The following is a 26,186-nucleotide window of genomic DNA, read 5'->3' as shown; positions in this document are numbered from 1 at the left end:
CTGTCCCTTCCTCCCCAGCTCTGCTCGGCCACCCTAGACACATCTCAAAGGCAGGAACCCCATCTGCCTATGGGCCTCTGTGGGCCGCCTCACACAGACAGCAGAATCTAGGACCTGGTGCATGCTCCATAGGTTGCTGAATGGACTGTGCTGTAATGGGGCCTCCATCCTTCTAACCTGATCCCAGCGGTCAACAAGGTGAGTTTGGAGATCCCAGTTATTGTTGAAGGGCAACTTGAGTGAGCATTGCGCTATAAAGGTGAACAGGGACAAGTAGCGGATTATAAATGTACCGTTTGTTTATTTTTCATTAACAAGACTGTTCCACTTCTTGCCATCAAGTAGAGCTCCGGAGAAGGCTGTGTTAATTTGCATAATAATTCTAGAGATCCTCACAGGGAAGGGCATAGAAATAGCATGTGGGTGGACCAGAGCAGCTCTGAGGGGCTGGACTAGAAAAAGGTACAGAGGGAGCCAAAGAGAACTCATCTCCTGAGTAAGGAAGAGCTGGTGACAAGGATGGAGGCACATGGGCTTGAGTCATTGTTTTGTCCAAAGATCATAAGGCATTCAAGCAAAAGTCCCAACGTAAAACACCTGCCTCCTCAGCTCCAGCCTTACTCTGAGCACTCTGCTCAGCCTACCTGTGGCATCTACGGGAACCGGACTCGGCAGCCATTGCCACCTCTGTGGGCAGGCATCCGCTAGGGTGCAGGAGACCAGTCTTCCACGATGTGACAGGGGCTGAAATAACCTCGCTAGCTGAAGCTTCGGCTCTTACCCAGTTCCTGGAGGCGGAGCCGGAGTTGTTCAGAGAGGGTCTTGCCTGGGTCAATTTGGGAGAGAGGAGGCCCTGCACAGACACTAGACTTCCTAGTAATGAGCGTCCGAGAAACTAAGAGCCGCCCTTCTTTGTACCCCAAGTTGGTGAAGAGCAGAATGAGTCTGTTGTGTTCACCCCAAAACTGGTGACCCCCCAGCCATCCAAGCTCACGGGAAACACAGGTAGGAGCCTGCTTTCCTGTGGCAGGATAGCCTTAAAATTAGCGTAACAGATCACTACTGTCTCCGGAGCCTTTAACCTCGCACATTTTGCTTGGAGCCTTGTGAGGAGCAGGGCGGAGCAGTGATCTCTGGCAAACAGGGGCTCAGAGAGGAACGTGATGTGCCCACGGTCACCAACAAGTCGACAAGCTCCACCCTGCTCTGCCTCGGGTCCCCCGGATGCTCTCTACCTACTCACAGTAGCATCAGGACCACAATGGCGATGACCATAAGGACTCCAGCCAGGATGCAGAGGCCCAGGAAGACGATGTCACTGGTGTCCTGGGCCACCACGGTCCCTGAACCCTCCAGGACCTCTGCCTCATCTCCTGGTGGCGCCTCCTGAAGATGCTCAGCAGTGGCAGCGTAGGGCCCAAGCCACTCGGAGCCTGACAGCAGGTGGGCAGACGCCTCCTTGCGCCTTGGCTCACAGCGCACCTCGTACTCATGGATGTCCTCGTGCCCGGCAGCAGAGAAGTCGATGTACAGCACGCTGACGATCACAGAGGTGTTGTTTCTTCTCTGTGGGGTCACAGACACCCGCTCAGTCCCCAGGAGGCTCAGGCGCTCCCGTTCCTCCGAGTAGGAACGTAGGCCTGGTTCCGTAGCATAGCCAAGCGTTTCTTGACACTCTGAGGCAGAGTGCTTCTCTATCAAAGGGGCAGCAAGTTGTCTCCGTGGGTAAAGGCACCAGCCACCAAACCTGACAACCTGAATTTGGTCACTGAAACCCAGACAGTGGAAGGAAAAAAACTAACTCCCACACATTGTCCGCGGATCAAGACACACACATACATACAGTCTCTCTCTCTCTCTCTCTCTCTCTCTCTCTCTCACACACACACACACACACACACACACACACACGTAATTTAAACTAATTATAAAAGGGGCACTGTCCCCTCGATCCCCTCGAGGGCATCAGACTTAATGGTCCAATGTTTGCTCTGGCCTCAAGGGGCTGGGATGAATGAAAGGTAGAAACAGTGAAAACACTTGGGGTGGGAGCTGTGGCTTAGGGGCAGAGCACTTGACTGGCATGTGTGAGGCCCCAGGTTCAATCCCCAGTAACAGCAAAAGACAAAACAAAAACAAACAAAAAACCTAGCAAGCATGGAATTGAGATGGCACTGGCAATACTTAAGCCACGTGTGGTGGTCTATGCCTATAATGCCGGCGGTTGAAGGAGGAAGAACAAGGTCATTTTTAATTACATGGTAAATCTGGGGTCAGCCCAGACTACCTGAGACCACATCTCAGAAGCAAACAAAAACGATCTACTATCTAAGGCCATTTAATGAATGAATGTATCAATTCACTTAATTCTCACAATAGCTCTCTTGGTGCCGTCTGAGGTCACACAGCACACCAGCAGCAGAGGTTATATTCTTACCCTGATCTGCCCAACTCTTCCCTGTGCCATGACACCTCACTCAAACCAAAGAGTAGCGGGTCAGTTCCTGCCCGGAGACAGCTAAACTCAGAGGCAATCCATCTGCCCAGAGCGAGGCCAAGAAACAAGTCCCTGCTTCTGTTTGTCAGCTTTGTTTCTGTTGTGTACCTCCTGGGTGTGGGGGGGAGGGGCACAACTTTCTCCTGGTGACATATGAAACAGGGGTCCCTACTGTTGAGGCACTGGTCACCCAAGGCCACCACCCGAGATGACCCGCCCATTCTGGGTTCGGGAAGGGCCTCTGACAAACACAGTGTGAGGGGCCTGGCGCACTGCGGCTCTTCGCCTCCGGAAAATCAGGGGTCAAGTTGACCTGCGTGAGGCGTGTAGGCCAGCATCTGAAGTGGGGCTTTTTAGAGAAGTGAGTTGAGGTTACTTGCCACACGTATACCAACTCCACAGCAGATACGGCAGGCCCCAGGCTGCCCAAACAGCCCCGCCCAGGGTTGCCACTCCTGAGAAGGGTGTCTAAAATGTGAAGCTGCCTAAATTGGAGGAAATAAATGTGTGCGAGTAGTTGAGAACTCCCATCAGGTTAAGACCAAGCAAAGGTTTGAGCGAGAGTCATGTTAGTTTCATAGAGTAGGTGGCCTTCTCCAAGCTGGGGCTTCTGAAAGGCCCCGGATCCCACATCCCCAAACAGGCCTCCGCATCTGTCCCTCACTCATCCTGCTCCCCACTTTAGAGATTTGGGGACAGAATCGGGACCGGGGACAAAGCAAGGCGGGAGCTGTGACTGGAGGGGAACCAAAGAGAGGATGGCCATTTACACAGTGAGGAGTGGAATAAGACGTGTGCGGTAGAGGCGGGAGCGTGGGGGCTTGGAAAGGAGGAAAAACCCTATGAGACCAGAAGGCTGGGAGTTAGGAGGTCAAGCCCAGTGTTCCCAGAGAGGTGCAGAAAGGTCAGCCTCCATGTGGCTATTGCTCTTGGTCACTTGCGCCTCGGTGACAGCAGCTCCTTCAGAGGCTGGGCCTCGAGGCTGAGGATGGTATTGCCTACGTTAAAGTGCCTGGACTTTATCCTTCCAAGCGGCTCCTTCCGAGTGATCCATGGCCCTATGATCTGGGGCAGGGTGGGGTTCTGGAACTGAGAATTCATGATTCGTTGGCTCTAGCACCTCATGATTTCATTTCTGGGACTCTTTGTGGGTGAGAAACATGGGTGGCCATGTGTTCATGTGTGTGAGGATGTGCATGTGTGGATATGCATGCATGCGTGTGTTTGGAGGCCACAGGTCAACCCTAGATACGCTCCCCAAAAGCCACCCACCTTGTTTTCTGAGACAAGGTTTCTCCCTGGGACCTGGGACTCAGATTAGGTTAGACTGGCTGGCCAGCGAGCTTCAGAAATAAGCCTGTCTTTACCTCCCCTATGTAGACCAGGCTGGCTTCAGAATCACAGACAGCCACTGGCCCTTGGTCTCCCAAGTACTGGGATTAAAGACGTGTACCCCACCCAGATATTTAACCTTTTAATCTGCTTTCTGGATGAACATGGGTCTGGGGATGGAACTCACGTCCTCACACTTGCACGGCCAGTGCTTCCTGGACTGAGCCATCTACCCCACCCTCTGGAACTCTGTCTCCTTCAACCTTGAACGTGGTTTCATCCCAAGAAAATCCCTAGGGGCCTCAGGGCACGGAGCAAGGCGAGTATAGATTATCTTGGCAGTCAAACACCCCTTGGCCTCCTCCTCATGTTTAAAGGACAATGGCTGCCCGGAGGCCGGGAAGGTAGAGCAGAGAGAACTGCAGGGGTCAGAAGCAAATGGCAGAGCATGGGGTAAACCTCCCACACCTCCAGGTTTCAGAGCTAGGCACTCTAACTGGGGGACACCTCTTTCCTTCCCTCCCTAGACCCTCTCCTACATCCTCCTAAGGATGCAATTTAGGGTGCTGGGGCACTTACCTAGGACTCCCTCAGGCCCCTTCCACCCACCACCTCCCAGTCAGGGCCCACACCCTCCAGAGTCCAAGGATGGTGGAGAAATCTCATTTGTAAGCTCCTCGGCCTTTGGAGGGATCCGGATCCTTAAAGGGAAGGCTCATTTGTTTGTGGAGCCCAGACAAGCATAGTGGGGTCATCAGGTTGGAGAGGGTGGGCAAGAAGAGCGCAGGGGGATGGCTGTGAGTATTAGAGGAATGGGGGGAGGGCGGGTTCTATTCCTCTGAGGGATTCTCAGACAAAAAGAGGGGCAGGGGGACATTTAGGGCTGCTTGCCACAAAGGTCTTTTGAAAGGGTGCCAGAAGCCTGCATCCAAACCCGTGTGTTCCACCGGAGCCAGGGGGGAAACTGAGGACAGCAGGTGCCCTTCAGTAAGACTGAGGGCCCACCTCTTGTACCTCCCCTCCCCTCCCCTGCCCCTACCTGAGACTCCGTACCGCAGGTGTCAAAGCGGGCCTGGATCCGGAAGTTGCTCCCGACCTCCTGGGCTGCACAGGTCCGGCTGCCCAGGTAGACCTTGGTCCGCTCCAGTGGGGCCAGTGCCTGGGCAGAGATGAGGATCTGGAAGTCTGTGCGGGAACAGCTCACGTTCACGGGCACCACTGAAACAGGAGGGAGGAGCGTGAGACCTCAGGGCTGCAGTCAGACCCATCACCCCAAAGGCCCCTGGAAGGGCGGTGGTCATGGAACAGAAGCCCAGGGCAGGGAAGGGGCTTCTGACGTCAGGGGACTCGGGATATTGTTCGCACATTGCTCTACTGGGCCCCTGTGTCTGTGAGCTGTCCCTCGATAGTGGACGCAGCGCAAGCCACTTCAGTTTTGAAAACAAGTCTCCGAGAGGCCACTCTGCTTGTTGTGTCTGGGTAGGGATTTCAGACTTGGGTGGGGTCGGGGCTAGGATCTGCTAGTTAGCAGTCTGCTCATGGCAGCCTGTCAGCTCCCAGCATGCTCTATGCCATGCCAGAGTCGGCTCTCTGTGGCTAGGGCTGCAGGAACAAGGGTAAAGGCAGGGGTGCGAGAGGCAGAGGCAGGTGGGGGTTGGTAGCTAGCCGGGAGGGAAAAGGAGACCCGGCAGGCAGAGGCCTGGATCCCTCAGCCATCTCCGGGAAACGTCTCAGACATATTTCAACCTCGGGTGTCTGGGCGGGCGGGGATTTATGGGCCCGCTGTCTCCCGAGATGATCTCCGTGGCAGTGAACTGTGCGTCACCCCTGATTGATGCCGAGGCTGCCCTCCCTGCCGAGAGGCTGCCTTGAGCCAGGGCCCCATCTGGTGCCGAGTACCCTGTCTGACCCTGTGCTCCCTTGGGGACCCATGAGGGGGGCACAGAAGGTCCTGGAACAGGAGCCGGGGTGACAGGCGCCCCCACCCTCGTCTCCAGAGATGCTGCTGTGAGAGGAGGCCGTCTGGATCCCTTAAGCACTGCCCGGGCTGGGCCTGAGACTCAGGCTCTCGCAGGCCCGATGGACCCTGAGGACCCTTCAGCTTGGTCCCTGCTGTCCAGGTAGGAAAACCAGGATCCGGAGATCAAAAAGGGGTGCTTCAGGTCAGCGGGCAGGACCCAGATGACACCTGGCCTCACAACATTGTCCTTGTCCATGAAGAATCAAAGGAGTCACAGCTTTCCTTCCCACGGGGAGAGGGCCAGAGGGTCTCTCTGGGCCACCAGCTTGCAGCAGCTCTTTCCTACCCCACTGGCAGGGTCCCCTAACTCCTCTGCTGGCAGGGTAAGAGGGAAAAGGGTCCTTTCACTGCTGAACAGGCCTGGGCATGTGAGGGAAAGATGTCCTTAGGGCCAGATGTACCTTGCAGCCCTCATCTTCACCTGACTCCTGGGCTCACCAGTCTTGGACAACTGAGACTGTGTTACCAAAGTTGACCACTGAGAACATGTTACCAAAGTTAGAAAAGCCTCAACACCGGCTCCCCCAGCCACGTCTGCAGTGGAATCACGGCCATGTGACTGACTTGAAAGCAAAGTGACCCAGGGCAAAGCACTGAGAGCGCTTTGGAAATGCCTTGGCTCTCTAGATAACGGGATTTTTTTGTGGCTGGCACCCCGCCTCTCCTCGCCCAGCCTGAATCGTGGACACGAGACCTGGGTTTGGGGGTAGTCATGTTGCAAACACAGGTCTGAGTATCCCAGAGGCATCATTAGGAAACTCTGAGTCCCTGGCCCACAATGGTGGCCTGGCTAGCACACAGCTGGGTGAGGACATGCGCGCCTCCTTTGTCCAGTCAGCACTTCTGAATGGCATCTCAGCGTTCTGCCTATCGCTTCACACTGAAGAATTAAGAATCATGGGCTCAGAAGCTATGAGAAGAGGGTCCGGCAGCAGCGGACATAACTGAGGGCCACACGGGAGCGGCCTCAAAGCTCCTCAGGCAGGAGGCTGAATAGAGCAGAGAGGAGGTGGGGGAGAGTTTGAGTCCCAGTGAATCCAGGGAGGAGGCCCCAGTGCACCCCAGCACCCACGCCCTCAGCCCGGCTGACCTCCAATGTAGGCCACAGAGAAGCCCCTGCCGGAGGTGCTTCGGTCCGTGTGCAGGAGGAGCAGGAGCTGGTTGTGCCTGGAGGTGACGGGCGGTGGCAGGCGATGTCCACACCATTTCCCCAGCAGCTGGGCCTCCTCGCTGGCCCCATCAAAGGCTGCCAGATGGTCAAAGTCGCAGGTTCTGGTCAGGCTGTTGGGCTCCTCCAAGCCCAGGTCCAGGACGAACACCTTGACCCGGTAGCCGGGGGGCAGGCGGATGGTCCAGTGGCAGCGGATGTTGTTGGGGTAGGAGCCAGGGTACTGCGGGCTGGAGAAGTTTCCGCGCACAGCTGTGAACACCTCCTGGCATTCTCCTGGGGGCCAGACGGGAGGGGGGGAGTGAGCGTTACACACCAAATAAATGACAAATTGATAAAATCCGGCTCTCCAGCCTGAGGGTTCCCTGGGAGGCGGTGGGGCCTACTAGAAGAAAGTTGGCTCGTGGGGGGAAATGCCCTCAGAATGGCACACAGCCCCGGTCCCTTCCCTTTTCTGTCTCGGCTTCCTGGCTGTCATGAAGGTGCAGCTTTCTTCCACCCTTTGCTCTGCCTCACCACAGGCCTGCAGACCACAGGCTGACACTACCTGGACCTCTGACATTGTGAGCCAAGGTCAGCCTTTCCTCAGTGCCTCACACATCCTCGTCTATTGCAGGTATAGAAAGCTGACGCTCTGCCTATTGAGGGCCTCGCTCTCAGCCACCAGCCCTCTGCCTTCGGTGCCTCTGCACATACTGTTCATGCCCCTCGGCTGACTTCTGCAAGGCTCTGCTCAACCCCTCCTCCAGGAAGGCCCCTGTGATTCCACCTGTTAGCACAGTGGCTCGTCCCTGTGCTGCCATCTTTCTCGGTGGATTCTCTGAAGCGTACTATGTTACATGAGAACATAGAACATTCCAGGCCTGGGGACAGGGAGCTAGCTCACCATCAGGCAGGGAGACGAACAAAAATGGCAGGCGCTAGATGAGAAGGTGAGGGAATTCTGTAAGGCAGTGGCTCTCACCCTTCCTGAGGCTGCGACCCCTTAACCCAGTTCCTCATGCTGTGGTGACCCCCAAGCATGAAATTATTCCATTGCTACTTCAGAACTGTGATTTCGCTACTGTTATGAATTGTAATGTAAATGTCTGATGCGCAGGACCTCCGATGTACAACCCCCGTGGAAGGGCCGCTCAACTCCACTCAGGGGTCACGACCCCCAGGTTAAGAAGCATCGCCCTAAGGCCGTTAGAAGGGGCTGACCTACATCTGAGCAAAGCAGAAGGTCTTACAGAGGACTTGGCCAGTTAAGGTCTCGGTGTCGGCCCAGGAGAGTGTGCTAGATCATTCTAGACCCGGTGCAGAAAATCCCAGCCCCAAGGACGCAAGCGAGGGTTCACAGAATCCCCAAACAAGGCAGCAGGCAGGAGTCGGCAGGCACCAGGCCCGGGTGACGGCCATCGCCTGGGCCCCTCCTACCTGAGAAGTAGTGGGCCTTGAAGCCCCGGCCCCCGATGTTGAAGTCGGACTTGAAGACCACCTGCAGCTCATGGCCCAGGGACACAAGGGTGGGCGGTCGGGTTCGCCCACAGTAGTGGTGCCCGTGGGCAGGACCAGGCGCCCCAAGCACAGCCACATAGTCATAGGCGCATTCGTCGCTGCCCTCCACCTGGAAGTCCACAAACTCCAGCTTGACGGCGGCAGGCCCCGAGGCGCGGATCAGCCAGTGGCACTCCACATTGTTGGGGTAGTTGTTGGGGTACTCGGGGCTGCTGAGGACCCCTGACAGGCCCGTCAGGACACCGCCGCATACGTCTGCAAGGGAACCCACTTGAGCTGACCTCTTCCTGGGGAACCAGACGCGCAAGACGCTGCTCCACAAACACCCACACATGGCGGGCACAGATCCGCACTCCCACCCAGGTGGCGCCCACCTTTTACAGTGAGAGCTCAAGGAACTTACTTGTCTAGGCCTGAGCTCACCCAGGTAGGCCCAGAGGCAAAGACCAGAGTGCAACGGGTTTGTTTGGAGGTCCAGAGTCCCCAGGCAGAAGGAAGGGGGTAATGAGATGGTGAAGTGTGCTAAAGGGAGCTGCTGAACCCCACTAGGGAATGCTGAGGCTGGAATGAAGCATACACCCCAGGGGTGTGCTAGATAGAAAACTAGCTATGTGGTGATTTGGAAAAAAAAAAAAATGGCTCCCACAGTCTCATGTATTTGAATGCTTTGTCTCAAGTTGGTGGAACTGTTTGGGAAGGATTAGGAGGTGTGGCCTTGTTGGAGGAGGTGTGGCCTTGTTGGAGGAGGTGTGGCCTTTGTTGGAGGAGGTATGTCACTGTGGGCAGGTTTTGAGGTTTCAAAAGCCCATGTCATTCCCAGTTGGCTAACTCTGCCTCAAGCTTGTAGATCAAGAGGTAAGCTCTCAGCTGCTGCTCCAGCTCCGTGCCAGCCTGCCTGCCACCATGCTCCCAACCATGAGGGTCTCCGACTCTGACCCTCCGCAACTGTGAGCCCCAAATCAAACATTTCCCTTTATAAGTTGTCTAGCCATGGTGTTCTGTCACAGCAGTAGAAAAGAGACACCCACAAAGCCCTCAAACAGAGGCGTGGAGGTTGGTAGGACCACAAGGAAGTGGCGAGAAGCAGGAGACACGGGCAGGTCACCCAGCTAGCAGACCGAACTGGAACCCAGAAGGTGAGCTGCAATCATGTGGCCAGAGCGTGGCACCGGGCAGCTGAGTACTCGGCTTTCTGTCCCAGGACCACCTTCTCAGCCGTGCCGTCACGGGGTCACAGGCGATCACACTCCCTCTCTGGGCATCAGATCGGCTGTGAAGTGAGAAGGTGGTCGGGGATCATCTGTGATAGCCCATCAATTAATATCAGCCATCTGAGCAAAGGGGCTTAGCACTTCATTCCTACGCTGCATTTCCAATGTGCACGCATGCGCGTGCGTTTGAGTGCCCGGATGTGCATGTCTGTGTGCAAGTGCATGAGAGAGACAGAGAGAGAAGGTGTGTGTGTTCAGACATGTGTGGATGTCTGCGCCCATGTGGGTGCATGTGTGTTTGGAAGTCGGAAGAGGATATAAAGTATCCTGCTCTATCACCCCCTGCTTTGGCCCTTGCTGACCGTATCTCTCTCTGAACCCAAAGCTTGTTAATTTTCAGCTAGGTTAGGAAGCCAGCACGTGGCAGCGTCCATCCGGGTCCCGGATGTGCCTGGCCATTCCTGGTATCTCATGTGGATGCTGAGGCTCCAATAGCTACTTACTCACAGAGCAATCACCCAACTATCTTTATATATATATATAGCTTAAAAAAGACAGAACCCAGTTACACATCCTATACATAAAAATTTAGCCCAGTGGGGTCCGTCAGTATTCACTGTTTTTTTGGTGACTGGCTTTTCACAGGTGGATGTTGGAAATGTGAGCCTGGGCCCGGGCTGTTTAGTGTGTCTTGAGCAGGCGTGTAAGGACCCGAATTTCACTCTCAGCACGCCCATGAAAGTCAGGCATGGTGGCTAGGACTTGTAGTCTTAGGGCAGGGGAGGCAGAGGCAGGTTGATCTCTGGAGCCCACTGGCCAGCAGCCACTCTAGGCTAATTGGAGAGCCCCTGGTCTCCGAGAGGTGGAGGGCTCCTGAGGGAGCAACACCTACGGCTGATTTCTGGTTTACACGCATGTGCACACAAATGCGAACTCGTGAAATAAATGCAGATCGTTAAAATCCTCCCTTTATCTTTTTAGACCTCAAAGACTAACGAGACAGCTCTGTCTGCTCTCAGCTATTCCAGCGTGTAAGAACGCTGGAAAGCATTGCACGTGATGGCAGGACTTTGATACCTTCAAGTCCTAGGACCCCCAGCCTAAGGCTCTCCCGCTCTAGTCAGATAAGCCTGCTGCTCTTGTGTCTCTCCCCACACCAGCCTGCGCTTCTGAATTCAGCATGGGCTGCTGGTTCCTGAGTCCTAGGCTTGCCGGGGGCGGGTCTGTGGACAGGGCCGTTTGTGCCTGTCCTGCTTGAGCTGACGCTGAGGCGTATGATCTTGTCCTGGGGAGAAAGGAGGACTTTGGAGCCTGTGCCCGGGAGCTCAAAGACAGGATGGAGGAGGCAAGGAGAAAGGTGAAGAGCAGGGCCAGGGCTCCCCCTCATGAGGTGGGGTGACAGCCCTGCTTAGAGAAGTCAGGGATTAAGGGGCACTGGTGAGAGATGTGTGCAGGGAACGGCCCTGAAAGAGGAGGAACCACAGGTTCCTCTTGCCCCCTGATTCCCCTGAACCCCGGCAGGGGAAGGAGGCAGAAGCCACAGAATTTCAACAGCAAGAACAGCCAGGGTGCTCCTGTGGCCTGATGCCATACGGAGGGAGAAGGGCAAAGGCAGAGAGCCCCGCAGGCCTCCTTCCGGGGAACAGCATCCTGCCCGGGGGAGCTGGCAGTCATGGAGGAAGCAGGGAAGTGTCATGAGGGCAGCAGGGAGGTCCTGAGTGTGAAGGAAGCCACCTCTGTCCCCATAGGCTGTGCTAAAGCAGTCACCCTGACTGCAGAGCAGCCTACCCGGAGAGGCTGCCTGCTCGCCTCCCCTGTGCCCTGCTTCCCCCCCCATTCTCCCCCTCTTATATCCCCCACCCCCCATAGCTGAGCCAGCCTTTCGGCCGGCACCTTCCGGACCTTTCTGGTAGCCTGCGGAGAAGCCCCGGCTGGCCACGTGCTTGTCTGAGTGGAAGACGACAGACATGACGTGCCAGGAGGAGGTGAAGGGTGGTGGCGGCACCTGGCCACAGAACCTGCCCAGCAGATTGCCCTGGTCTCCAGAGGCCCCGTTGTAGATCTCCAGGAAGTCAAAGCCGCAGGTGTCGTGGTACTCCAGGTCGAAGGCGTGGAAGGTAAGCAGCACGGAGGAGCCCTCGGCCACCACGATCAGCCAGCTGCACTCGGTGTTGTAGGGATACAGGCCCGGGAAGTTGGGGCTGGAGAAGTTTCCAGACGGCGCTGAGAGCACGCCGCCACACTTGACCCCTGAGGCAAGAGAAGGGGATGGCTCAGAGCCGCCTCAGATGCTGGGGAAGGGGTTTTCAAGTCACTCAGCAGATATTGTCTGAGCACCGGGAGGACAGCAGGGACAGCTCTCAGCACGAATGCTCAGGCGGGAAGACAATTACACAGACAGGAGAGTAACAGCTCTGGGGAGAACAATGGAGAAGTGAGACCAGGCATGGTGGCACACACCCTTAACCCCAGCCTTAGGAAGGCAGGGGCCGGCAGATCTCTGCGAGTTCAAGAAGAGCCTGGTCTGTGTAGTAAGCTTCAGGCCAGCCAAGGCCACAGAGAGAAACTCCGTCTCAAAAAAATTTTGCCTGCATTTGCATGCCAGTAGAGGGCACCAGATCTCACTATAGATGGTTGTGAGCCACCATGTGGTTGCTGGGAATTGAACTCTGGACCTTTGGAAGGGCGGCCAGTGCTCTTAACCTCTGAACCATCTCTCCAGCCCCAATAATAAATAATTTGAGAGGAAACAGTAAAAGGAAGTTAGACAACCAGATTTGAGAGCCTTTAATGGAACACTAGATTAGGCAGCGTGGTGATGTCTGTTCTATCGCCAAGGGAAAGGCTAACTGGAGTGAAGACCTCGGTGGTCGGCCACACAGGTGTTTTCTGTGGAGCTCACTCAATGGCGGTAAGCTTTTGAGAAACAGGTAACTTTTGTTTTGGTCTTTAAGACAGGGTGTCGCTGGGCAGCCTCAGACCAGCCTCAAATTTGTAATTCTATTGCCCCAGGGTCTCAAATGCTGAGCTTACAGGTGTGTGCCAGGACACCCGGTTCAAATGTTTGAAAAACATAATCAAAAAGATCCGAGTCTGGTACAGTGGCACACATTTGTGAGGAAAGTGTTCAGGAAGCTGAGGCACAGGGACTTTAGGATTGTAAATTTCAGGCAAGCCTGAGCTACATAGAATGACCATGATTCAAAACAACAACAACCACAGTAGCAGCAGCAGGGCTGACAGAGCCAGGAGGGAGACGAGGAGGGCCAGTGTGGAGTGATCAGGATGTGTTGTGCATGAGTTTGAAAACGCCAAAGAACACATTTAATAAACAAAAAATAAGGCAAGGGGGAACTTTATACAGTGAAATGCTATACAATTTGAACTGTGTATATCATCACTTACAGAGTAATTTTTTTTTTTTCAGGTAAAGTCTTAGCTAGATAGTCCAGCCTAGCCTTGAACTGCAGATCCTCTTGCCTCAGCCTTCTGGATGCTAGGATAACAGGTGTGTGTGTGTGTGTGTGTGTGTGTGTGTGTGTCTGTGTGTCTGTGTGTCTGTGTGTGTCTGTGTATTTGTGTATGAACTCCTGGACTCAAGTCATCCCTCTGCCTCAGCCTCCCTCGTGTCTAGCATATAGACTTGTACCACTATTCCCTTCATTAAGAAGGAAACAAACACATGCATGTTTGTTTGTTTTGAGCCAGAGTTTTTTTCATTTTTCTACGTAGCTCTGGCTGGCCTGGAGCTCACTATGTAGACCAGCCTGGCCTCAGAATTACTTGGATCCTCGTACACTGGCTCCTGAGGGCTAGGATTACAAGCATGGACCACTGTACCCAGCTAAAGGAGTGTGTGCCTGTGTGTGTGTGTGTGTGTGTGTGTGTGTGTGTGTGTGTGTTTGCACATGAGTGCATGCGGAGGCCAAAACCTAACATTAGATGTTATCCCCCAGATGTTTTCCATCTTGTGTTTTGAGACAAGGTCTGTCATTGGCCTGGAGCTCGCCAAGCAGGCTAGGCTGCCTGGCCCATGCCTCGGGGATCTGCTCTTCCCCCATCCCAGCCCCAGGATTACAAACATGTGGCATATGCCGTGGCTTCTGGATCTCGAACTCAGGTCCTCCTGCTTGGATGGCAAGCACTTTACCAACTGAGCTACACCACTACCACCACCCCGCCCCCAGCTAATAGAGGAACGGTCTTTAGGGGAGTTTAAAAACTTAATTTTGAGGCTGGAGAGCTGGCTCCGTGGTTAAGGGCATTTGCGACTCTTGCAGAGGACCCAGGGTTGATCCCCACACCCACACGGCGGCTCACAACTGTCGCTCCAGCTCCAGGGACCCGGCGCCTTCTTCCGGCCTCCCGTGGTTGCAGGCATGCTAAGGGTACACAGGCATACATGCAGGCAAAATGCTCACACGCAGAAAACAAAAATAAGTATTTAAAACACAAACGTTATTTATTACTATTTGTTCACACGTGTGCGTGCATCACGGGGTGGGGGGGAGTGCCATAGCATTCATGTGGAAGTTCAGGACAGCCATGTGGGCTCTAGGGACCAAACTCAGGTCACCAAACTCTTGGCAGATGCTTTTACTTGCCGAGCCATTCCATTCCACTGGCCCCACAAAGCGACATTGCTCTGCTTCTTCAAGATTTATTTTTGTCTTAAGCTACGTGTGTTCATGTGTGTCTGTATGGGAGTGTATGCGTGAGTGTTGGTGCTCATGGATGCCCCAAAACTAGAGTAACAAGGTCTGGGGGGCACTTGCTGATATGGGTACCGGGACCAGAACCTGAGCTCAGCTGGAAGTGCCATCAGGGCTGAGCCTTCTTGCCAGCCCCAGGAGCATGCTTTCTTCTTTCTTTCTTTCTTTCTTTCTTTCTTTCTTTCTGCTTGTTTGTTTTGTTTTATTTTGAGACAGGGTCTCTCTGTGTAGCCTTGGCTGTCCTGGAAGTCACTCACTCTGAAGACAAGGCTGGCCTTGATATATAATTTATTTAACTTTATTTTATGTGCATTGGTGTGAGGGTGTCAGATCACCTGGAACAGGAGGTACAGACAGTTGTGAGCTGCCATGTGGGTGCTGGGAGTTGAACCTGTGTCCTTTGGAAGAACCGACAGTGCTCTTAACCACTGAGCCATCTCTCCAGCCCCAAGGCTGGCCTTGAACACATAGAGATCCACCAGTCTCCGCCTCCTTAGTGCTGGAATTAAATGGCGCCACCAGCACCTGGCTTAGGAACATTCTTTTGAAAATAATAATAATTTTTATTATTTATTCAGTTTTATGTACATTGGTGTGAGGTTGTCAGATCCCTGGAACTGGAGTCACAGACAGTTGTGAGCTGCCATGTGGGTGCTGGGAATCGAACCCAGGTCCTCTGGAAGAGCAGCCAGTGCTCACAACAACTGAGCCATCTCTCCAGCCCCTTAGGAACATTCTTAACACCGTTGAGGCTCCATTTGACCAAGTCAAGAAGGAAGAAACTTCAGTGAGGCAATCCTAGTACTTCAACAGGGAATGGCAAGGGACATAGCTGAAGCAAAGATCAGCCAAACTCAACTCTTGGATCTTTTTTGGACTTTAATTTGTGTTATTGATTTCCCTTTGCAAACAAGAAAACTGAGCCCCAGACGGGAAAGTTACCCATAGCTGACATCTATTGCCCAGCACCCTCTCTCCTAACTCAGGGAGACCCCGGTGGTCCTCCTGTTTCAGACATGGCTTTGGCTCCTGTGGAGAGGGAAAGTGTTCCAGGCCAGGCTGCAGCACTTCTCAGAATGTCTGGCTGAGGGTCTCTTCCTTCTTAGTCCCTAGGCTGGGGGAGGGAGCATTGGGGGTCCAGGTTCAGGGCCGTGAAAAAATATCCACAGATGGTAAAAGCCATGCGGGAAGAAAAAAAAAATGGCCCTGGGTCAAGAGGTGCTGGCTGGCTGCAGGCTCAGCTCCACCCCTGTTACAGAGCCTCGAAGCCATTTTGCCTACGTGTAGACAGCTTGGGTCCTGTTACTTGCAGCCAAAGGAGTCCTCAGGTACACACTTGAGTAGAGTCCCTGAGAGAAGGACATAGCACACCGCAGCTCTGTGCTGATTTGGGTTTGGACGGAGCCTCCAGGCCAGGCCAGCTCACAGAGGGGGTGGGGCTGAGGAGAGTCAGGCAAGCCAGGAGAATGGGATGCTACCCTCGTCCTCACTGAGTGCTCCAGGTGCCTGCCGGGGAGACAGAGGCAGTGCAAGGGCCGTGCGTGGGGGCCGGGTCATATGACTTGCTCCCTGTCTGGTCAGGCTGGTGCCAGGAGTGGTGCCTGATTCATGATTCATGTAGCCTAATAGCAAGAAGGTAGAGGGACCCTTTCTCCAGTGCCCACGCTTGCCCTTCCCCCAGTGCCAACCACAGCACGGGAAAAACCACGTGAGGGTCAGAGGGGAACTCCTGTGGCCTTGTTGGCCCTGGCCACCAGCACAAGTGGACATCTTGTCCATCAAGCTCCAGCCAGGCATGCTAGCCCTCAGGGTCACGCCAAAACCACCCTAGAGGAGCCCTAGAGGTTAGGACCAAACCCCAGCTTTCTCCCACTACCCAGGCGTGGGCTGAAGCCCTGAGGCACTCAACCCAAATCTGCCAGCAACAGAGCGACTGGCAAGCTACCTCTTCCCTCTCGGCCCCTAGCTGAGCCTGAGGTAGGTTATAGGGAGCTACTTGCTGACCCCCCCCACTCGTTCTCGTGTTGCAGAATGGCAAAATGTTTTCACAAGCGTCACAGGCAACATCTGTGGGGTCAGAGTGACACGAAGCCCCTAGGATCACAGCCTGGGGTGGTGGAGATCTGGGGGCCTGGGGAGGGGGCATCTGAGCCCAACAGAGAACCAGGGGAGCTTCATCGAGGAAGTAGCATGGCTTAGGTTTGAAAAAGAGAAGAGGGGACTGACCAGGTGGCTCAGTGGACAAAGGCTCCTGTCACCAAGCCTGAGCACATGAACTTAATCCCCAGCACACACACGGTGGACGGAGAGAACCAACCCCCATGGTTGTCCTCTGACCTCCACACACGAGTGACACAGCCCCTGTGCGCACACCCCCTCCACACACGGTGCATGCAACTGAAAAAGTACCTCAAAGAGAAACAGGGTTCTTCTAATAGACTCCCAGGCAGAGAGACGGCGGGGGCAAGGCGTTCTCAGAAAGAGCTGCGGTTCCCAGCGAGGATACAGATCCATCGGAGCCAGCACCCCAGGGCACCGAGCGGCGCAGTGAGGAACCTGGCACCGCTGGCTGCTGGTGCGTGGGAAGCGCAGCAGGCCCCCAGAACAGAGGGCTCTTCCCAGAGAGCCTTCCACACCTCAGAGCCCAGGGCCCTTCCTGTGCCACAACTGTGTGGCTCTGTACCGAGGCCCTCCAGCCCTGAACGTCTTCATCTGCAGAAGGGGGCCAGCCCTCGGCTGGGACTTCAGTGCTCTTCCATTTATGAAGCAGACAGTGGGCTTCACTCAGTGCTGTCCTCCACTTCCCAGGAGCAAGTACACCCTCTGCTCAGCCAGCTCCCCAAAAGGGGTCCTGCCCTCTGGCTTGGGCTCCCTGAGCACCTGGACCTCTTGCCCCCTCCTCCATTCCTCTGGGTTGCAAGGTGCCGGATCACCTACCTTCCATGGCTTGGGTCCCAGGACCTGAGCCCAGCAGCGCCGCCACCAGCAATAGGCAGGCCCCCAGCTCAGCTACCATCTCCTCACCAGGGGGCTCCCCCTACCGAGGCTGAGTTCAGGGGTCAGGAGCCAGGGGTCTGAGAGGGGAAAGAGAGGCGAGGCTGGAAGGACCTCCAAGTAAATGCCTCTGTGAATAATTCATTGGGCCCTTGCATTAGTAAGCCGATCCCAGGTGCTTCCTTCACTCCTCACCGAGGTGACGGATCTGGTGTCGCTGGGTTGACACGTACTGAGAAGAAGCGCAATGGCCACCCTGTGTCAGGAAGAGGAGCAGGTTTGGACCTGGAAGAAAATGGGGCCAGTAGAGAAAATACCTAAATTCAAGGGCCAGATCTAGCCCACAGCCTCCAGCTGTCTGGGTGACCTTAAACAGGTCATTTCGCTCCTGTGGCTCCTGCCTGATCCAACCAGCACAGCCACTGAGCCCAGCCTCTCAGTGCCTCTCAGTGGGGGTAGGAGGCGGGGGGGGGGGGGAATGAGCTCACATGTGCTAACATATGTAGTCAGCACTCAGAACATGCTGAAGCGCTCAGAGCGCACTCCTGTCTTTCTCCATCCTCCAATGTAAAAGCTCAGCTTGGAGGGGTGAGGAGAACGCGTCAGGAATAGCAGGGTCAGCAGGGTCGGCCCTCCGGGTTTCTGCTGTGAGTCCTCTTGTGTGACAGACATGGATCACTGTCTGTAGTGTGGCCAGGACAGCAAACGTGCCTTCCCCGGCCCCGAGCCACATCCACACATTGCTGTGTCCAGGCCCTGAGCTGGGGCTGTGGAAGCGCCCTGTCTGTTTTTCTCTTTCTTGTATGCTTGCCCAACCCCCACCACAACTTCCCCCTCACACACACACAAACAGACCAATGTGTAGAGGGGCCAGAGATCAACCTTGAGTGCTGCTCCCTAGGAACCGTCCACCTCGGTGTTTGAAACAGTCTGTTATTGAATCTAGAATCCACCACCAGGCCCCTGCGATCCCACTGCCTCTACCCCCGCAGTGCCAGAATAACAACTGTGAGACAGCACTTGGTTTTTGTCCGTTTGTTTTTAATGGGTGTTATTGAATGGACTCGGGTCCTTGTGTGTGTGTGTGTGAATCACTTTACCATATCTCTCTGTCCCTCCACCACCTATTCCTAATTGCCGTCCCTGCTGGGCCTGCACTAGACCATGGTATCGGAAAGTGATGGGACTGACGTCCACCCTCCCGGTAGGGGCAGAGTCTGGGCTCTGGTTTCAGACTGACTGAAGTCAGTACTGGCTGTCCGACAGCCCGGCTGAGGGGGTCTGTGAAAGTGAGACACTCTCTCGGAGGCCCAGCTTCCTCCTCAGAAAGAGGTGGCTGCGGCCTGCTGTCCTCCGGCAGGATTAAACGAGACCTGTCTCACTAGCCTGGCTCGCTACACCATAAGTATGCTTTTTATCTCCCCAAGACGAGCCCAGCTGTCCATCTGGCAGGGCGCATGTCGTCTCTGGCCCATCCTTTTGTCGGGCGGTCCCCAGGGGGCCCTTGGCTGCCGGCAGAGGAGGCCACCTGGAAGGTGTTCAGCAAAGGGCATCTGGAATGGTCAGACCGGAGAGACTGGCTTATCCGCGGATCTGGAGGGCAAAGAAAGGAATGTTCTGGGCAGGCTGGGAAGTAGAGCTTTTCATCGAGCACTTACCGTCCAAATGAGGGGAGCCCGGCGGTGGCAGTGCACGGCTTTAATCCCAGCACTCGGGAGACAGAGGCAGGCCGGCCTCTCTGAGTTCTAGGACAGCCAGAGCTACACAGAGAAACTGTCAGAAAATGATGGTGGTGGTGGTGATGGTGGTGATATAGTGGTGGTGGTGGTGGTGGTGCGTATAAGTGAGGGGTGGGGCAGAGTGAAGGTGGAGCATGGTGCTGGGTCTTCTGGTGGTTCTCTTGCATGCCTCCTCTCAGCCAGCACGGCACACAGTAGGTTCCACAGTTGACAGGAGAGCGAGCTGAAAGCTCCACGCTGTGTCAGGCTCCTGAGGTGGGTTCAACCACAAGAAGACCCTAGAGTGAGCAGTCTGTTTGAGGAGCAATCCCAGGAGTGAGGGGGGGACAGGGTGAGGAAGCGGCTCCATGGCCTTTGCTTCAGTTCTGCCTCCAGGTCTCTTGCCTTGGGCTCTTACCCTGACTACGTACGCTTCACGATGGATGATGGACAGTAAGCTGTGAGCTGGATCAAACCCTTTCCTCCCCAGGCTGCTTTTGGTCATGAAGGTTATCACAGCCACAGAGACCTAACTAGGATACTGTCTTTGCCCTGTGCCCCGTCTCACAAATCCTCGCTGCTCAGCAGCTGTCTATGGCCTGGACCATCCCAAGGCCCACAGCCAGCAAGAGCCCTTTTCCCTCTGGACCCACATTTGCCTGGGCCAAAGGCAGTGCTCTTAAGCCTGCCTCCTACTCGGCCACAGGCTGTCGGCTCTGATAAACGGCACATGCTTATTCCTCGGAGTTCTGGAGTCCAAAGCCAAGGTGTCCCCTAGTCCTGGCTGAGCCCCATCACGTGAGAGAGGTGAGGGTCTCTGGGGATGGGTGGCGGGGTGGCTCTCTTTAATAAGGACACTAATCTCCAAAAGATTACTCACTTCCCAAAGGCTAACATCCTCACTGCAGTCTTGGCCTAGGATTCTTAGCATGTGAATGCTGGAGACACAAACAAACAAACCAATGTCCTTTCTCACAGCCCCATGGAGGGGAGGGCACAGGAAAGGTGTGACTCAGCAGTAGAAATGCCTAGCGTGTGTGAAGTCCTTAGCTCGGTTTTTATTTTATAGATGTATTTAGTTATGTGCTTTATGTATAATGGGTGTTTTGTCTGTATGTATATTTGCATGCCAGACGAGGGCATCAGGTCCCACTGTACCACAGTTATACATGGTGTGGGGGCTGGGAATTGAACTCAGGACCTCTGGAAGAGCAGCCAGAGCTCTTAATCACTAAGCCGTCCCTCCAGTGGCACCCCACTCCCACCCCCATCCCCAGTTCAGTTGTTTGTTTGTTTGTTTGTTTGTTTTAATATAACATTTCAGGAGAAGAATTACCAGTTTCCAACTGTCTCTGACATGAACTCAGTGACTGGCTCTTTGACCTCCCCCCCTCCACCCGAGGGAGGAGCAGCCTTGCTAGGCCATGGAGGAGGACATTGCAGCCAGTCCTGAAGACACCTGATAAGCTAAGGTCAGATGGAAGGGGAGGAGGACGTCCCCTATCAGTGGACTGAGAGAGGGGCAGGGAGGAGATGTGGGGGGAGATTGGGAGGGAATGAGGGAGGGGGCTACAGCTGAGATACAAAGTAAATAAACTCTAATTAATATAAAAATTAATAAAGAAGAAAAGTTAAAAAAGCTCAGGTGACAATACATGCTGGAGAGGATGTGGAGAAAGGGGAACCCTATTCCATTGCTGGTGGGAATATAAACTTGTACCCCCTCTTTGGAATTCAATCGTGCTTTCTCAGACAATTATGAATCGCGCTTCCTCAAGTACAGGTATGCCACTCCTAGGTATATATCCAAAACATGCTCAAGTACACATCAAGGACATTTGCTCAACCATGTTAGTAGCAGCTTTATTCGTAATAGTCAGAACCTGGAAACAACCCAGATGTCCCTCAACTGAGGAATGGATACAGAAATTGTGGTACATTTACATAGTAGAATACTACTCAGCAATTAAAAATAAGGAAATCATGAAATTTGCAGGCAAATGGTAGGATCTAGAAAAGATCATCCAGAGTGAGGCATCCCAGAGGCAGGAAGACACACATGGTATATACTCACTTATAAGTGGATATTAGACAAATACTACAGGATAAACATACCAAAATCTATATACCTAAAGAAGTTAAGCAAGAAAAGGACCCTAGGTAAAATGATCAGTTCTCACTCAGAAACACAAATGGGATGGACATTGGAAGAAGGAGAAAACAGGAAACAGGACAGATGCCTACCACAGAGGGCCTCTGAAAGACTCTACCCAGAAGTGTATCAAAGCAGATGCTGAGACTCATAACCAAACTTTGGGCAGAGTGCAGGGAATCTTATGAAAGAAGGGGGAGATAGAAAGACCTTGAGGGGACAGGAGCTCCACAAGGAGAGCAACAGAACCAAAAAAATTTGGGCCCAGAGGTCTTTTCTGAGACTGATACTCTAACCAAGGACCATTCATAAATATAACCTAGAACCCCTGCACAGATGAAGCCCATGGCAGCTCAGTGTCTAAGTGGGTTCCCTAGTAAGGGAAACAGGGACTGTCTCTGACATGAAATCAGTGGCTCACTGATCACCTCCCCTTGAGATGGGAGCAGCCTGACCAGGCCACAGAGGAAGACCTGATAAGCTAGGGTGAGATGGAAGGGGAGAAGGACCTTCCCTATCAGTGGACTTGGAGAAGGGCATGGGAGGAGGTGAGGGAGGGTTGGATTGGGAGGAAATGAATGGGGGTCTACAGCTGGGATACAAAATGAAAAAAAACTGTAATTAATATAAAAAATTAAATTAAAAAAGTAAATAAATTATAATTAATAAAAATGAATTAAAGGAAGAAAAATACATTAAAAAAACTACTCTTATATCACACTGATGTATTACTTCTGACCTGTAAAGCAATGAGGCAATAAACATTTCTTGTTTTAAAAAAAAAAAAGAATTACCAGTTTCCATTCACTGTTTGGTGACTGGGGTTCAGTTTTAGTTCTTCCATGAGCATTTATCGAGCGCCTTCTGTGTGCCAGGCCCCATGTTTGTTTTTTTTTTAAATAATTTCTTTATTTTTATTTTATGTGCGTTGGTGTTTCGCCTGCATGTATGTCTGTGTGTGGATGTCAGATCTTGGAGTTACAGACAGTTGTGAGCTGCCATGTGGGTGCCGGGAATTGAACCTGGGTCCTCTGGAAGAGCAGTCAGTGCTCTTAACCACTAAGCCATCTCTCCAGCCCCAGGCCCCATGTTTAATACGATATGCACATTGCCTCACTTACTCCTCCAGGTCTCTGAGGAGGCATCAGCATCCCTAATATTGCCAAATACCCTTGGGGCTATGCCACCCCTGGCTGACACCCCTGGCCTGCTCCCCCTTCCTGCACAGAGACGCCAGGAGAGCAGAGATCTGTACTACGTTTACTGCCACATTTCAAGTACACGGTGCCCACGGGGCACTGACAAACAGCTGCTGGGAGAGGGGACTGAAAGTACTCATTTTCAGTCTCAGGAACCAATGTTCAGAACAGGCAGAGTGGCTTGCCCGGTGTCACACAGCTGCTCCTTGGCAGGGCTGAAGTCTGACTCTACCATACGACCAGCTCAAACATCTGTTCTCTAAGCCTGGTGTGGTGGCACACACCTGTAATCCCTTCACCTGGGTGGCAGAGGCAAGAAAATCGTGGCACCAGAATGGCCCATACCAGGAAAAAAAAGACACCCCCCCTCTTCTTCTTCTTCTTCTTCTTCTTCTTATTATTATTATTATTATTATTATTATTATTATTATTATTTTGGTTTGTGTGTGGTGCGTGACACTGGAGCTAGGCTAGTCACTATTAAGCCCAATGGTCCTCCTGACTCCACTCTCAACCAATTGTTGGGCTTACAAGCAATCGCTCAGTCATGCCTCGCCCTACTAGGGCCCCACGCCTCGGGTGGGCCATCTTTCCAGCCCTATGCCTTTGTTTTCACCACAGTGTCTAGCATGAAAGTTTGTCTGTGGACCAGAGGTCTGAGCTGGGGGGTAGACTCGGGTGGTGAGCTGTGCACGCCTGTAGCGGTGGGTGGCAATGCCGAGACCTCCCTGGACTCCCTCCCTGAGAGCGGCCGTCTGTCTCTGCCTGTCAGAACCTTCCTTGTGCCCATGAGGGCAGCAATCCTTTGCCAAGCGCTCCATCAAGAAGGGGAGCCAGATGACCTCTTGCAAGTCCAGAGACAGAAAGAGCAATGCCCAGTCTCCGGGGCCTCCTGGCTGCACGCAGGCTCACGAGAGAGCTCCAGGCCAGTGGCCAGAGTTCTGGTAGAAGAGAGGAGCAGTGTGGGTGCAGGGAGCTACAGGGAGCCAATCCAAGCCCTTCTTCTTGCCCATCTTCTTGCCATCTTGAGGCCCTGAGAGGATAGGGGGGAAAAGACAGAACCCCAGGCTCACTGGGTGTCTGCTGTGCATCAGGCAGAGCACCAGGCCTTGCCCGTCTGCTGTACGAGCAGCCACTCCCAGGAGAGAGTGGACACCTCCAGCGGCTGGGCCCTCAGGGACCCACACACAAGCAGGTGACCGTGAAACAGACTGTTCCCTAGCAACAGTTAGCCTGAACCAAGATGGCCAGTGGTGCCTCGCGTTCACTTGAGGCGCCCGAGGCAAGCTTCCGTGTGCTCTCCTGCCTAGCAGTGTCTCCCGCCAGGGCTTTCACTGTTCTTCCAACACTGAGCCCACCCAGGGAGGCCAGAAGGACCAGGAGTCTGTGCCCTCTACCAGCGAGGGGGCAGGTGGCTGGTGGGCGAAGGCCCGGCTTCCTTGACCTTTAGTGGGGCGGTCTGGCAGCAGCTGGCATGAACTCTGGCTGAGATCAGAGGGCTCCTATACCCCATTACCCTTTACCGTTTGTGCTCATGGATCACCTTCCACATTTTAGCTCATTTGGCTGTGGGGCAGAGCCAGCCCTAAAGGATGACATTTTATTAAAGATTTTACGTGTGTGGGTGTTCCGCCTACACGTGTGTCCATGCATCCATCATCCCGTGCATGCCTGATGCCTGAGGAGGTCGGAAGAGGGTGTTGTAGCCCCTGGAACCAAAGCTATGGACAACTGTGAGCCACCATGTAGGTGCTGGAACGCCAACTCAGGTCCTCCGTAAGTGTGAGAGTTTTACCCAGTGAGCCATCTCTCATCTCACTCTGTAGCCCTGACTGGTCTCAAGCTCTCTATGTAAACCAGGTTGGCCTCAGACTCAGAGAGCTCCAAGCGCTGCAGCCTTCCCAGTGCTGGGATTAAAACGCATGCCATCAAGCCTAGCTCACAGTATCAGGTCAAAACCCAGCATTCGGCCAGGCCTGAGCACTGCCCTTGGGAGGCAGAAGCAGGCAGATCTGTGGGTTTGAGGATAGCCTGGTCTATACAGCATGTTCCAGGCCAGCCAGAGCTACACAGTGAGACTCTATATTAAAAAGGAGAAGGAAGAAAGGAAGGGAGGGAGGGAGACACCGAGGGAGAGAGGGAGGGAGGGAAGGAAGGAGTGGAGGGTGGAAGAGAGGGAGGGAGAGAGGAAGGAAGAAAGGAAGGGAGGAAGAGGAAAAAGAACTAATAATAAAGAAAACCCAGTACTCACAGTGGGCCTTTGGCAGGTGCTGTCCACTTAGATGTCTGCTTTCCCTTTTTTTCAGAATCGAACTTCTTTAAGGACACAGACCATGGTCGGTCTGTCAGCATCATCCAGGAGCAGGTAAGAGCCAGGGGTGGGGCACAGCGAGGGGAAGAGGTCAGAGCCTTGGATCAACACACAGCACGGGGCAGCTTCTGTGTTCGTTTTCCATCCCACGTTCAAATCCAGCTCGGGGCTCTGTCTAGCACACCGGGCTCAAGTTTCAACCATTCGAAGCAAACACTCTGCCCCTCTCCCTCTTCTTTCAGCTAGACCAGAGGCTGGCCCTGCAGCCAGGTGCAGGGGCTGATACAGGCCCACTAACTACCCTCCAAACTTGCTGCTCTGGCCTACCATCCCACACCCGGCCACCATTCTGAGCACTGGCATCCGGGATCTGGTCAAGACTGGCCGCCCACCCCGATAGAAGCTAGTATGCTCTGTCAGCATCGGGAGCAGGGGGCAAGACGATGAGGTGGTCTCCAGCCAGGCTCTGTGGGACCCGTATGCAGCCAGTTCTGTCACCTCCGCACGTGAACTCCCCGCTCTTCTGTGTGGGCGCTGGTGATGCCATCTATCTGGAGCGAGCCCTTTATGGTGGGGGGCGAGGCTGGGACCCTCATGGAGCTCCATACTAAATGGAGAAACTGAGTTCCCAGCCTGCCAGTCAGCACCACCTGTGGAAACAGCGTTCCCCTGGGCAAGGCCAGCAGCTCACAGTCCAGGCCCACCGAAGGAGTAAGAGGCAGGGTCTGAAGGCGACATATGCCACAGCGCTCCTCTGCCTCTGGGCAGGTCATGGCAGCCGTGAGCAGCGCCTGGCAGGACGTGCAGGTCAGAAGCTTTGAGTGGCAGCTGTCTATGCTGTTGATGACTAAAAACATAGGCGATAAGTAATCTCAACTTAGTACTTGCAGTCTGGGGTTGAAGTCCTCCAAAGTATAAGAAAAAGAATTAAAGGGGAGTGTGTTTGTTTCTTTTTCTGAGACAGAGTCTTGCCATGTTGCTCAGGCTGGTCTTGAACACCTTGACTCACGTGATCCTCCCACCTCAGCATCTGAGAAGCTGAGACTCAGGGGAGCCCCACCGTGCTGGGAGTCCAGAGGATGACTGCCAGCTATGTTTGGGGAAGAAATGCTGTCCTCACAGGTGAGCCATTTGAGATGATTTGCATGAAACGTCCCCGTATCATGCAAACCAGACCTTCCTTTGGGGAAGGTCTGGTTCCCGGGGGGGGGGGGGGGCTGCTATTTTGGAAGGTGCTAGACATTTTAGCAGTGCCTAGCTGGAGGAAGTAGGTCACTGAGGCTGGAGGGGTGTCAGGGTGTCTGGGGGAGGGGCACACCTTGTCCTGACTCCTGTCTCTCTGCTGTTTCCTGGCTACGGGGAGGTGGAAGGC

General features: G+C 54.0%; 1 protein-coding gene across 1 annotated transcript; it reads right to left on the bottom strand.

Annotated features, from left to right (window-relative positions):
* Positions 1-299: 299 nt before the first annotated feature.
* On the bottom strand, positions 300-17,806 carry Cdcp2 (CUB domain containing protein 2). Its single transcript, XM_060366078.1, has 6 exons — positions 17,378-17,806; positions 11,631-11,978; positions 8,437-8,772; positions 6,940-7,293; positions 4,869-5,047; positions 300-1,566 (listed from the first exon to the last, which is right to left on the bottom strand). Exons 1-6 carry the CDS (start codon positions 17,454-17,456, stop codon positions 1,240-1,242), a joined length of 1,623 nt encoding a protein of 540 aa, XP_060222061.1. The 5' UTR covers positions 17,457-17,806; the 3' UTR covers positions 300-1,239.
* Positions 17,807-26,186: the final 8,380 nt, after the last annotated feature.

This window comes from Meriones unguiculatus, chromosome 12, assembly GCF_030254825.1.
Source record: "Meriones unguiculatus strain TT.TT164.6M chromosome 12, Bangor_MerUng_6.1, whole genome shotgun sequence".
Lineage (NCBI taxonomy): Eukaryota > Metazoa > Chordata > Mammalia > Rodentia > Muridae > Meriones > Meriones unguiculatus.
Note: the sequence above shows the minus strand (reverse complement) of the source record. Positions and strands in the feature narration are given on the sequence as shown.